The 13,467-nt window shown below is 41.2% G+C and overlaps 1 protein-coding gene and 1 pseudogene across 2 annotated transcripts in view; both read right to left on the bottom strand.

Annotated features, from left to right (window-relative positions):
• The window catches only part of LOC111653728 (myosin heavy chain, skeletal muscle-like), a 7,447-nt pseudogene extending 3,691 nt beyond the window's left edge, over window positions 1–3,756 (bottom strand). The window contains exon 1 of the transcript XR_015437136.1: window positions 3,727–3,756. The product of XR_015437136.1 is annotated as a myosin heavy chain, skeletal muscle-like (transcript). The remainder of the gene's footprint in view (window positions 1–3,726) is intronic.
• Window positions 3,343–9,962, bottom strand: metrnla (meteorin like, glial cell differentiation regulator a). Its single transcript, XM_023404359.2, has 4 exons — window positions 9,623–9,962; window positions 7,528–7,916; window positions 4,378–4,437; window positions 3,343–4,231 (listed from the first exon to the last, which is right to left on the bottom strand). The coding sequence occupies exons 1-4, from the start codon at window positions 9,718–9,720 to the stop codon at window positions 3,918–3,920; spliced, it is 861 nt and encodes a 286-aa protein (XP_023260127.1). The 5' UTR covers window positions 9,721–9,962; the 3' UTR covers window positions 3,343–3,917.
• Window positions 9,963–13,467: the final 3,505 nt, after the last annotated feature.

Below are 13,467 nucleotides of genomic sequence, written 5' to 3'. Positions count from 1 at the left end.
GTCATAGTATAGTAAGGCAAAAAATGTCATAAACTGGCATTGTATAGTAAGGCATAAAATGTCATAAAAACGTCATAGTATATTAAGGCATAAAAACATCAAAAAATGTCATAGTATAGTAAGGCATAAAATGTCATAAAAATATCATAGTATAGTAAGGCATGAAAATGTCAAAAAATGTCATTGAATACGAAGGCATAAAATGTCATAAAAACGTCATAGTATAGTAAGGCATAAAATTCTAAAAACGTCATAGTATAATAAGGCATAAAATGTCATAAAAACGTCATAGTATAGTAAGGCAAAAAATGTCATAAACGTCATAGTATAGTAAGGCATGAAAATGTCATAAAAATGTCATAGTATAGTAAGGCATAAAATGTCATAAAAACGTCATAATATAGGAAGGCATAAAATGTCATAAACTGGCATTGTATAGTAAGGCATAAAAATGTCTATAAACGTCATGGTATAGTAAGGCATAAAATGTCAAAAAAACGTCATAGTATAGTAAGGCATGAAAATGTCATAAAAATGTCATAGTATAGTAAGGCATGAAAATGTCAAAAAATGTCATAGTATAGTAAGGCATTAAAACATCTTAATGTAGTAAGGCTTAAAAATATTTTTAAAAATATCATAGTATAGTGAGGCATAAAATGTCATAAAAACGTCATAGTATAGTAAGGCATGAAAATGTCATAAAAATGTCATAGTATAGTAAGGCATGAAAATGTCAAAAAATTTCATAGTATAGTAAGGCATAAAATTTCATAAAAATGTCATAGTGTAGTAAGGCTTAAAAATGTTAAAAAATATCATAGTATAGAAAGGCATAAAATTTCATAAAAATGTCATAGTAAAGTAAGGCATAAAAAATTCAATAAACGTCATAGTGTAGTAAGGCATAAAAACTTCATTGTATAGTTAGGATTAAAATGTCATAAAAATATCATATTATAGTAAGGCATAAAATTTCATAAAAATGTCATAGTATAGTAAGGCATAGAAACATCAAAAAATGTCATAGTATAGTAAGTTAAAAAAATGTCAAAAAATATCATAGTATAAAAAAGCATAAAATTTAGTAAAAACGTCAAAGTATAGTAGGGCATAAAAACGTCATAGTATAGTAAGGCATAAAATGTCATAAAAAAGTCATAGTATAGTAAGACATAAAGAAATCATAGTATAGTAAGGCATGAAAAAGTCATTAACTTCATAGTGTAATAAGACATGAAAACGTCAAAAAATGGCATTGTATAGTAAGGTATAAAAACGTCTATAAATGTAATAGTATAATAAGGCATGGAAACGTTAAAAAATGTCATAGTATAGTAAGGCATAAAAAAATCAATAAACGTCATAGTGTAGTAAGTCATAAAAACGTCATATTATAGTAAGGCATAAAATGTCATAAAAACGTCATAATATAGGAAGGCATAAAATGACATAAACTGCCATTGTATAGTAAGGCATAAAAACGTCTATAAACGTCATGGTATAGTACGGCATGAAAATGTCATAAAAACGTCATAGTATAGGAAGGCATAAAATTTCATAAAAAGTTCATATTATAGTGAACTACTATTATATGAATGCTAAAATAAACATCATAGTATAGTAAGGCATAAAATATCCTGAAAACGTCATAGTATAGACAGATTCATTATCAAGAAAGCTGAAGACTTTTTCTGTTGGCTGACTAATTGATTAATTGACTAATCATTGCAGCTCTACTGAAAATAAACCTTTATAAGATAAATGCTACTCCTGTTAATGATCAGTGCTAATGAATGAATCCTCACTGCAGATCAGGGTGGAGAGAGAGTCTATGCACTGGATTAAATGGAGTACAGAGCACGCCATCAACACTTTTATTATATTGATTATGTGTGCAGTGGAATCACCTGAAAGTCTTTTTGCCTCTGTCACCAGCAGCTGCTGTTGGCCACATGATCCAAGCAGAGCAAGGCTGGCTGGCCTGAGAGGAAGGAGAGAGGGAGGTCTGACTACCAGGACAGCTGGACCAACGAAAACCCAACAGCCAACTAACCCTCTTCCTCCTCCTCCTCTTCCTCCAAGGCTCCTAGTCTTAAAGCCAGCGCGAGAAGGTTCGCAGTAAGGCATCGTTACCATAGAAACTCTGTTTGCATTTCCCAGTGAGCAATTCTGGGATCGCTGGCTTTCAGCTGGAATTTAGACATTCAATTCAACGCACAGTGCTGTCTGGAAAAGCAATTGTCTATGTGGGGCAACTTATTGAAAGACATTTTAGGTGCATTTCCGTTCAAGTGAAAAGGCAGACAAAAAGAGCCTCAGCCATGAACTGGATGTCATCTTAACAAGCTTGGCTCGCAGGCTGCATCATCTGGTGTGGTAGCCCAGCTATGGTTTCCAATAACCTGACTGGTTCCTTGTGTTTTATTTGAGGTGATGAAAATGAAAAGCTTTTATTTAAACAGGGAGCTCGGGCAGTATTGTGCCTGCCAATCAAAATTTGGAGTGTGGTTGGTGAGTGCTGCTCTCTGCTGCGTTCCCAGTCACAGGGCTGTATTCAGGTCTGTCTTCAGTCCTCTCTCTCATACCAGACTGCTGCGCTTGAACAAAGAGGCCTTTCACATTGACCTTGACACACGGCCACCCCCATCACCACAGGAACCAGCGCAGAGGAATCCACCCCAACTCTCTGATATCAATCTCTCTGTACCCCTGGCAGACAGTCCCAGCTCAAGGCTGAGGTGAAGCTTTGAGAGGAGGCTAATGCACATCATATGATGGTGTTTTCATTGCAACCAGGAAATATGGAGAAAAAAAACCCATTAGCACCACTGTGATATTATATATCTGATTTGAAATTATCCATCTATATCCATCTACACCAAGATGGAAAATTATAGAAAATTTTGCTTTTAACTGGGATTTTTAATATAATTAAATATGATAAACTTTATTTTTATTATTATTTTCATTATCAATTAACCAACCAATCTTCCAAATTAACAGATTAATCTTTTGGTTACTATATTGTCAACAAAGGATAAAAGGTGACATCTTCAAGTCTCAATTGGTCCAACCAACAGTTCAAAACCGAAAAATGATTAATTTACAATTATATAAAACATAGCGGAGCCGCAAATCCTCTTATTAGAAAATCTGCAAATACATAAATCTGCCTTTTTTTTTGCTCGAAAACAGGTGTAATGGAGTCATCAATTTTTATTTTCTGCTCATCAATGTATCGATTCAGCTCTAAATATGATCCCCTGTAAAAAATCATTTCTGACTGAAGATTTCATCAGTTGCCTATGTTACATGTAAACACCACAAACATGAACACTGTTCCATGGAATAAAAGCTTTTATTCTCAAGAACAAAAGAGATTTTGCTTTTTTTTGGTATGTTTTTGTCTTTTTTTAAACAATTGTACAGCCTGAACAGCTCATGAATTCAGGCATTAAATTGCAAATCATTTTTTAAACAAAATAAAAATAAGAGGCTTTCACTTTATACATTTCTGTCATAAGAAATAACTTCAGAACTGTACATCAAGCTTTTTACAAAGCACACAGAGCTTCAAAATATACAATGTCCATTCACATTTTATACACATAGAAACCAAACGGGGTCTGCTACATTTAAAACCTGGGGAGTTCCTCGTCTGCAGGAAAAGGCAGTCCGAACACATTCCACTTTGCATCATGTTCTCTTATGAGTCCAGCTAACCTGCTGCTTGGCAACGTCCAGGATCTCCATTCATTGTTTCCAAAGAGTCACGGGACAGCAAGAGAGGAGAGAGGTGCTGCCACTGGGCCAGTCTCTCAGTCTTTTCTCTCCTCAGCATGAACACTTGGTTCAGCTCTTTTCCCCCCCACTGAGTACTTGTCCTTATTTCCAAGCATGGGCAGGTAACCCAGTCAATCAGTGTCCACGTGACAGGGGTTGGTCCCCTGCTGCTGCGCATCATGATACAACCGCAGGAAATCCTTGTAGCGTGGGGCGCAGCCCATCCAGGCCTCCCCAAACCTCACAGTCCCAGTGAAGAGGAACTCACCCTCACCAGACCTCACCCCACACTGCAGGGGCATCTTGATGTGGCCAGTCCAGGTCCGTACCCTCACGCCACCAGATACAAAGACGCGGGTCTTCTGTCTGTAGAGGTGACTGATCTGCACAGTGACGGACGAGTGCTCCTCCTCCTGCTCCACCTTCTTAATGCTACCCCGTGCCACTAGAAACACCAAAAAGGAAGACGAGATTTAGATCCTGGCAGTAGCTGGATTTCATGCTACACAGAATGGTGTTTTCATTGGACATTTCTGCCCACCATACATTAGCAGGAAGCCTATAATTCTTCAAAACAGTACTGTTACTTACCAAAGTCATTAGTGCAGACTGCTAGAAGCATCTCAGCATCACTGCAAGGCTGACAGGGTGCTAAGTAGAAATAAAGAAAGACGGTGGATGAGTTTGTTGCCAAAATCTACAACTACAAACAGAAACAGGAAAAATCCATGACTTCTTTAGCACTCTGGGTGTTACAGCATGATAAAAATCTTGTTAACTTTACAGTTAAGTACCACTTGCAAAAACACACAACTGTGGTTGGTCCTGCCATGTAGGAATATGTGTCACACAACACACACACACACACACACACACACACACACACACACACACACACACACACAGACACATTTCCATCCACACAAATGATTTATTTACAAAAGACGGAAGATCAGGACTCAGCTACCATGAGCTCTGGGTTTTGCACCAAACAGAGCTGTGCATGCTGCTGATGGTAAAAAAGAAGTTAATCATTGTTTATTAAAAAAATGCTGACTTGTGCATGTGCGTGTGTGTGTTTAATGCTCAAGGCAGGTGTTCCATTAGCTTCCCCACCACAACAGGAACCCCTTGACACTCCATGATAAACAAGGACCAGATGAAAAGGATGAGGAAAGCACAGAAACAAGGAGAGGCTACATCTCTGACTTGAGCTCCGTTAGCACTTGAGCATGCTGTCGAGGACTGAAGCACAATCACAACTATAACATCAAGCAGAGTTTTTACCAGCCTTAAAAGAGGCATGGGCAAAATTAAAGCAAGCCATGAGAGGATGTCGTTTCATAACTAGTGAATAGCCTCCCCCAGGATAGATTTCACCTTTGATTGGAGGCTTGAAAGCAGCAACTCTGCCTGCCCTCCACCAGTGTTTTATGGCAGGAGAAAGGGCCTTAAATAAGAGCAGTCAAGTCAATGATTAGTTGACTCAGGTGGTCTTGTGGTTAGCCTCACCAGAACGCCTTTATTGGCCCTAGACCTGCTGTGGTTTTCCTTAGCAGCAGAGTGGCACACAGGGGCAGGGAGGAGTGTCAAGTCAGCAGTGGGCTGAGGGTGGGGCAGTCTATCTTCTGAATTAGAGAAGAAATGATTGAAACTGTTACTCAGGTGGGTTCGGTGGACTGGAAACCACCCTAATTTAGACATCTGGTCATAAAGCTGAGCACAAAGATTCATCGAGTTTAGAGAAAGAATATGTAGACCAACACCCTGAATTCAGTTGAAAAACACTTCTTGCTAAAGAAGAAAATTTGTGCCCTCTGTCATCTTTAGGAGCAGAGCTGGAGCTTATTTTTAGCTGGCTTGCCTGAAGTTGAGCGTATAGGGGTGAGGGGTGAGCATGTCTTAGGTCAGCTTGTGTAGCAACATGAGGCACTGCTGCACCACTAGAGAGATCAGAGATCAATCAGCCACAAGCTCGGGCGGCTTAAGAACAGCTGGAGAGCCGGGAGACTTCAGAGAGGCTGACCTCGCCCAGAGCCCGTAGCAGAGTGCAAAAGGCACTTTGAAGTGAGCCTGCGTGCTGCCATAGCATCAGACAGAGCAGCGAGCCGAGGCCCTAAACCCAGGGGTGTTTTTTCTTTCCTCCAAAGCAGAGTCGAGCGGGGCTCACATGTCAGACATGAAACAGAACCACAGGAATGGGCTGAGAGCCGAGTCAGCATCTCTCTCTGGCCCATGCACATGCAGCGCCACTCTGATCAGAACCACTTCACAAAGGCAGAGAGGGATGAGGGATGGGAGGAGTGGTAGCGGAGGAGTGGAGGGGCACAGAGTGTCCCTGCAACATCTGGGCCCTGATGCATTCCACTGTAATGGAGCACAACTTGCTAATACCACTCAGCACAGACAGAAACCACATAAAACAGCCAGGAAGAGAGAGGGAAGATGTATGGAGAGGAATGAAAAGAAAAATACTGGAATGATAAATAGACAAGAAAGAAATTAAGAGGTAGGAAATAGTGAGAGAGGGGAAGAAAAGGAGAAATAATTTAAGTGAGCTGAAAGGGAAGCCGAGGGAGTGACAGCAAGAAAAGAAGGAGTGGGCGGAAAAATAAGCCTATATGCTCCTAGAAGTTCCTCCCAACATCTGGTTGAAGATACATTCCAGCTTGATGGTGAGGAACTCAATCCCAGCACAGCGGGTCAGAGAGAAGAGGAAGGGAGAGGGAAAATTGAAGAAGAGAGAAAAAAAAGAAGATGAGAAGAAGCGAAGGAGCAATCAATCCACCAGTTCAGGCCTCAGATGACACGAGACCACTGTCTTTATGAATCATCCTGGTGCTATCTCAGGCCACATCAGAGCGCCACATTATAGCTGCAGAGCTGAGCCGAGTGCACTAATGTGGTTGAAACAACCACACACACACACACACACACACACACACACACACACACACACAACTACATTTAACCCTCTCTCTCCCTCCCTCTTTCTCTCTCTGCCTCTGTCTCTCTCTCTCTCTCTCTCTCTGCTGTGCCAGATAATGACGCAGGATGTGGATATGTGAACCCAGAGAGCCGTAAAAACAGATGTGGGCCTGATACTGCTCATATTTTTGCTTTAGGTGGAAAAAAGTTGCTTGCACAGTTGCGCAGCTTGAAACTGTGCAGGTTTGGCAGGTACGCAGCGTGAAAATAGATGGCTGTTTTTCCAGCGGAGGCCTTCTGTTTGGCCATGCCCCTCTGCACATAAGCCATCGAAAAAAAAAACAAAAAAAAAAAACAATTACGTTTTAGAGCCATGTAGCATTTTTGAGTCAAGTGTGGATAGTTGTGAAATGGGTTGAAATATTAACATTTTTATCTTCCATGAAGCCTTACAGGTTTCAGATTTTGATGTATTGATATTCACTGAGTTTGACATGAAATATATTTTCACCAAACCAAAATGTACAGAAAATTCTCCAGAAAAATGGACTTTGGCTTCAGTATTAGCAGTGTTCTGGAGCAAATGTTGAGTTTCCAACTATTAAAGTCCTACTTAATAAAAGTTTCCACCAGTAGATGGCTGCATTTAGTCCACAGCACCCACCACAGGGGACAAAGCACAAAGGAAGCCAGTTCTAGAGGGAGTCAATCAGAGGGCTGCAGACCTTTACAATGGCTACTGAGATGAAGTAAAGGACATTTATCTACATGCGTCCCACTGATATTGCTTTATAAAAAGGAGATAAGTCTTACCACCCAGTGAGTGTGCTTCTGCTCCCAGCCTGTCGCTGACCAGCTCGTACTGGAACGCTGTGATGCGCCGGCTGATGTCCATGCGTGCAACAGCCTCGATGAAGAGCGCTCCCTCCTGGATGCTGAAGCAGTGCACCTTGCCCTGAGCCTGGTCCTGTTCGCGCAGCAGTAACCGCAGCTTGCCATTGCGGTCCAGGTATATGTTGGTGCCGCTGGAGTCTGTGGAGGGTTTAACACAGACAGAGAGGCGAGCTGCTGCAGGGGAGACCGTGTTGGGTCGGAGGTTGACGATGATGGCCCCTGTGGGATAGAGCCACTCCAGAGAGCCTTGGGAGCAGCGTAGGTACACCTGCTCCACGTCCCTGGCGTGGCCTTCGTGAGTCAGACCACTAGAAGAAAAAGAAAGGAAAAGATGTCAGCAGAGATCAGTCATGCAACACTAAAAGTAACAGATATTGAACCCAATAATGTGAAAGCTGTCTTTGTGAAGATGTGTGCTAAACTCATCCTGAACCCTTATTCTTTAATACAGCATAAAGGGATTATACAGTCATCTAAAAATGATTTTCTGGTCATTTATAGTCTGAATTAACTGACCAAGGTGAAGACCTCGGGCAGACTCTGAGGACATTAGACCACATTCCTCCTAAAGCATTAAGGGCCGTCTGTGCACAAGACTGGCTGCATGACCAGTCACGAGCCGGAGCAGCCAAACTGACCTCAGCGCCATCACACACTCCCCATACCACATTGTTCCTCCTAGAGCTTTGGCAAAATGCACCACTGGCAGGTTGCCTTTGGGAAGAGTTTGGAAGCAGAAATGGATGAATGGAGGGACACAGGGGCTTCTGGGCAGACAACAGCAGCAACAGTAGCTGGGCCTGCTGCATGCAAGTGCAAATGCAGGTCACGCACCGAACCTCCCCTTGCTTTCAAGCCACCAAAGAGACTGGAAGAGACTTGTCCGGGCAGCACTTCGGACTCTGGCGCCAGCATGACCAAATGACTCCCTCCAGAACTTAATGCCTGGTCAGGGTTTGAAAACTTCAGTCTGTCAGTCATTCTGTGGCAAAGCCAGAGGCAGGAAGCCATCAGCAGTCTACCAGTGTGTGCATGCCAAGCTAGTGGTTTGACTCTGGGGGAGAAACGCCCAGTTTCCTGAAAATGAGATGCTGAAATTCAAATTTGCCATAGATCTAAAGTAACCCATGGCACATGCTGAGCATATGCAGCTGAAGCCCCATAACCAGGCTCTCCTCAGCACGCCTCTAATTAAGTCCTTTCTAACTTCATCACTTCTGCATGCAATTAAAGGAGATTAGTCAAGAGTCTCACTAATGAACAACAGATTATTGGTTAAGACTCAAAGTGCTGAATATCGCCTACCCCTCCTGACTGGAGGATGAAAAACAAAACCACACTATTTGAGGCACAGCCTCTCAAGTGCAAAACAGATTTAAGCAGATGTTTGATGGGAGGTGAAACTTTCCAGAATATAATGCCTGAGGTTTGAGAATCTGTTAAGAATAGCTTAAAAACTTTAACCAAAATACTTAATAGCTCTTGACAGATCTGTAAATGTGATCCTGCGAATATTTCTGAGATTTTTGTGGGATTTATCAACCCTGAGACAAAAGTATGAACTGATGTAAAAATTCCAACATCAGAATAATGAAACTGACTGAGATTTGAATGCTACATTTGATCTTTGGAATAAGTCATAATTCTATGTATTATTCTGTACCATTTTCATACTCCAAATGTATTAAAATTCTTTTTTGAGTCACATTTTATGATCATTTTGTTATAGATCCAGGGCAACCCAGACCAAACAATACTTTATTTCTCACAAAATGAATATAGTTTGTAAACTAAGTTAAGGCGTGTGTTTGTTTGTTTTGTTTTGTTTTGTTTTGTTCTAAATGTGTATTTTGTTATAATTTCTGTCTCTTTTCACTGCTTGGTTTCACATCACCGCGGTGTCTTGAGTTTCGGTCACAGTCATATCAGGTCGCAGCAGCTCGCGCACTTTCATACTTTCATTACAATCATTTCAGTTCGCATTTTTCAACACACAGCTCAGGGTGAACCTCACCTGCCCTTCCAGCTGCACTGATCGCTTGAGTATTGGCAGAAAGAAATCCGACAGAGAAGGAGAAGAGGCAGCAGCGAGGCCAGCATCGGGGTGAGCATGTTTATCTCGCCGCTCACTTCGCCTCCTCTCTAGTGAAACTGTGATAAAGTCCACCGCCGTGTTTCGAGCTACATAGCGTTTCCATGTGCCCCCGGACTGCTCCGTGCTGTTCCCCGGGGTTTCTTCACTTATCCTCGGCAGGTTCGGGTGAATTATGGCGCTTGATCACACTCGGTCGTGGCGCCCAGTGCTGACAAGCCTCCGTAAAATGTGGAGTGAGCTGAGCTTTGACTCCGTCTCTGCAGCGCCGACTGCCTCTCCACGTCACACCCCAGCAACAGCAGTTTATCATGAATGCTGCATTCAGGTACTCAGCCGAGCTCTGATTTCCCAGTTTCACAATGTAAACCAACACTTAATGCAGAATTCTAGTGCTTTTGCAGTATATAAAATTGGTTGAAGTGCTTTCTAACCATTGCCATTGAGTTACTCTTTTATGCAGTGGTAGAATAAAGGTGTCGATTTTAATTAATTTATATTCTAATCGTGTCAACTTTACATCAGATCTTTTCCTACAAGAAGTAGAAAAAGTTCTGACAGCACTTAAAGGCAGCTTCAAAGTCAAGAATTTAGTTTGCAGAGGACAACAGCAGCCCTGCATGCTCATGTTTTGTTGTTTGTTTGTTTTTTTATCTTTAAGGACATTTTTTTTTTTTTTTAAGTAGTTAAGTAATTATTATTATTAGCATCCAGCGAAATTGTCAGGAACTGCCCCAAGAATAAAGTCATGTTAAGACAATCTGCAGAAAGTCATATTATGTCACATTAAGTTTGACACAAACACAACTTTGCTCAGTTTTACTTCACTGTGAAATAGTTTGCAGCAACAAGGTGTTGATATTTAAGGGCTGAAATGTGGTTGTTATTTGTGTCATGTGTTAACAGTAATTAACAGCAATTACCCTAATAACCACCATCCAATTGTATTGTTGTTGATTCGATTATTTTTGAAAGTGTACATGGTTCAAGAACCAAAGACATTTACTGTATCCAGGGCACTACTTTACTTACACCTTGGAGCATATTAGCTGTTATCTATGTCCAGATGATTTCTTGGCCAGAGAGCTGAACCAACTGAAATTGAAAATCATGGTTTGGTCATTTGGTCATAGCCCCACAATCATCTGCAAATATTGGCCACATTAGTGAGTAAATGAATAAAGGCATACGTATTGCTTAACTAAACACAACTTAATAAATTGTTTTTTCTCAAATAATGATGGCTCTGTGACTAAGATTTTAAAATTAATGTCATAGCGGATCCACGTTTTAGATTTATTCCACAATAGTTCATTTTGAAGATGGGTGGGAAATTGTCAGAAAACCAAAGCATGGATTCCAGACAACTATCAGGTCGGAGAGTCATTTCAGAAGATCCAATGAAAATAGTTAAATCAGTATTAACTTGTATAATTAAGTTACTTTGACAGTTGATCTATAACTTTATGACACACACATCTCAGGCAAAGTTTGAAGACAGTCCTGTGCCTAATACATGTTTACATATAGTGCTGTTTCCAAGTGCAACGAGAGCTGCAGGGACTTGTAGAGTGGTGGGGTCCGTTACTGCTGGGATGCATCTGTAAACATGAAGTACTCATCACTCAAGTAATGGCAACGCTTTCTTATGAAACAAGATGTTTTGCGTGTGGATGGTGTTTGGCATGGGAAAGAAACCCGTCTGACAAGGAAAGCCAGAGCAGTTTGTAACTGCTACTTTTCCTCTCTGGTTTCTTAGGACTTGGAGTTGGTTGTGGCTGGTTGGTGATCGACATGTCTGGATTACTGACCTCACATGCAAGGTACATGTCCTGGCTTGGGCCACCTTCCACCAAAGGGCCCCACAAACCTCAGATGCATGTGCAGATTGGTTTTCAGTTTGACTGTAAATGTTCCCTCTCTAATAAAATTGCACAGACTCCCTGCCGTTTTCCCAACTTTAACATTGAGCAACTTCTCAGTATTGTTTGTGCAATCTGGATTAGAAGCCTGGCTGGTGAGAGTGTGCTCTGGTTTCTGTACAGCCCTTTGCCGTACTGCAGGCAGTCTGGGAGCTGTACTTTTTTATGAGGTAACAGAACCGCAAGGCGTGTTTGGACATGTGAGGATCCATCACAATGACACCTGCACTACAACAAAGCTACACCTGTAAGAGTTTCCTAATGATGTCTGTGAATTACACTCTTTGTTATATTTTAAGATTGAAGGGGAACTCCACTGATTCTACACATCACAGTCTGTTTACAGACCATATGAAGTGCTACTGCTTGTGTGAAAAGTTTTATCAAGTCCTGGCTCCAGAGGAAGCTGTGCAAAATCTGAGAAACGGCCTTGAGTGATGTCACTTGAATAAGCGTGGGGTGAGGCTGAAGAATACAAGCTCACTTCCTTAGGAGGAAGTGAGCTTGCCAGACGTGTGCAGCCGCTCCTTGTCTTTGCTTGATGCTAGTGACTGGAGGCTGTATTAGCAGCTATAGACAATGGGATTGTGACCTCAGCTGAAGTGAGCAATGCAAAGCATTGTGGGATTTTAGGACACAGGAGCTAAGGTAGAGACCAAGCTGTAGTGGTCTTTGTATTACCCAGCAGAACACACCCAAACCTCCACCGGTTCGGATTGTCATATTGTATATCAAGTTGCATTGTAGCTAATGCAGTCCCCAAACTTTCACTAAGAAGAGGATGTGTGTTTGTGCTGCATCAATTTTTATACTTAAAAAAACTGTCATGAGTCTGAGGATGTCATAGAAGTGCAGCATTAAATCTGTGGAGTACTAGTTTAAGAATTACAGTATAGCCTATATGAATATTGACAATCCATCAATCTAATCAATGTGACAGGTACCAACAAAGCAATGGCATCACTATCAACAGTTAAGTAACTTTTTCCAGCTTTGAGTATTTAAAACAGTATTTTAATGTGTGAATAAATAATGGAACAATATCTGTATTTTAGTTTTTAGTATATATACACACTTTTTGATGAACTTCATTTGAGTGAGCTACAATGTAAAACTACAGCACAAAAAATTTGTTGATAAACAGAAAAATAATCACCAGCAATTTTGATAATCTATTAATCATTCGAGTCAATTATAAAACAAAAATGGTTCCACCTTACTAAATGTGAGGATTTGCTGCTTGTGTCTGTTTTAAAACACTGTAAAAGGAATATTTTTTGGTTTTGGACTCTTGGCCAGACAAAACAAGCTATTTAAAAACATCACTTTTAACTGGGCCTGGGTATTTTAACTACACTATACTATACTAAAACTATACTCAACAGATTAATCTATCATGAAAATAACACGTAGTTGCAGCCCTACTCACAACCCGTTTAGAATGATTATATATATTGGGATATCTCCTCTGTTTTCCAAGGAGAGTGCATTTGCCCTCATCTTGTTATTCCAGTTGCCTGATCACTTGCTTGCCAGCAGCTTTGCAGCTTAAAGAAAGCAGGTTTAGCTCTCACCCTCCACCTGTCAGAAGTTTCACTGGTGGTGGGAGCGGAGCACGGGGGCATGAGGGGGGGGGGAAAACAAATCGATGACAGATAGCAGGAGACTGAAAAACAGACTGTTGTTGGTTTTGGATTGAAACTTGGCAGAGGGGCCCTGACATTCATCAGTGAAGCAATGAGTTGCAGGTTAAAATTAGAGGATTAGGTGCGTTTGGTAAATATGTGTTATGTAGCCTGGGATAGTGAGGTATAATACAAGTGGTGTTTAGGGTGGGGGGCTGGG

The sequence above is a fragment of the Seriola lalandi genome, unplaced genomic scaffold, assembly GCF_002814215.2.
Source record: "Seriola lalandi dorsalis isolate HSWRI2012SDOR001 ecotype SW California unplaced genomic scaffold, Sedor1 jcf7180002054240, whole genome shotgun sequence".
NCBI classification, from domain to species: Eukaryota; Metazoa; Chordata; class Actinopteri; order Carangiformes; family Carangidae; genus Seriola; species Seriola lalandi.
Note: the sequence above shows the minus strand (reverse complement) of the source record. Positions and strands in the feature narration are given on the sequence as shown.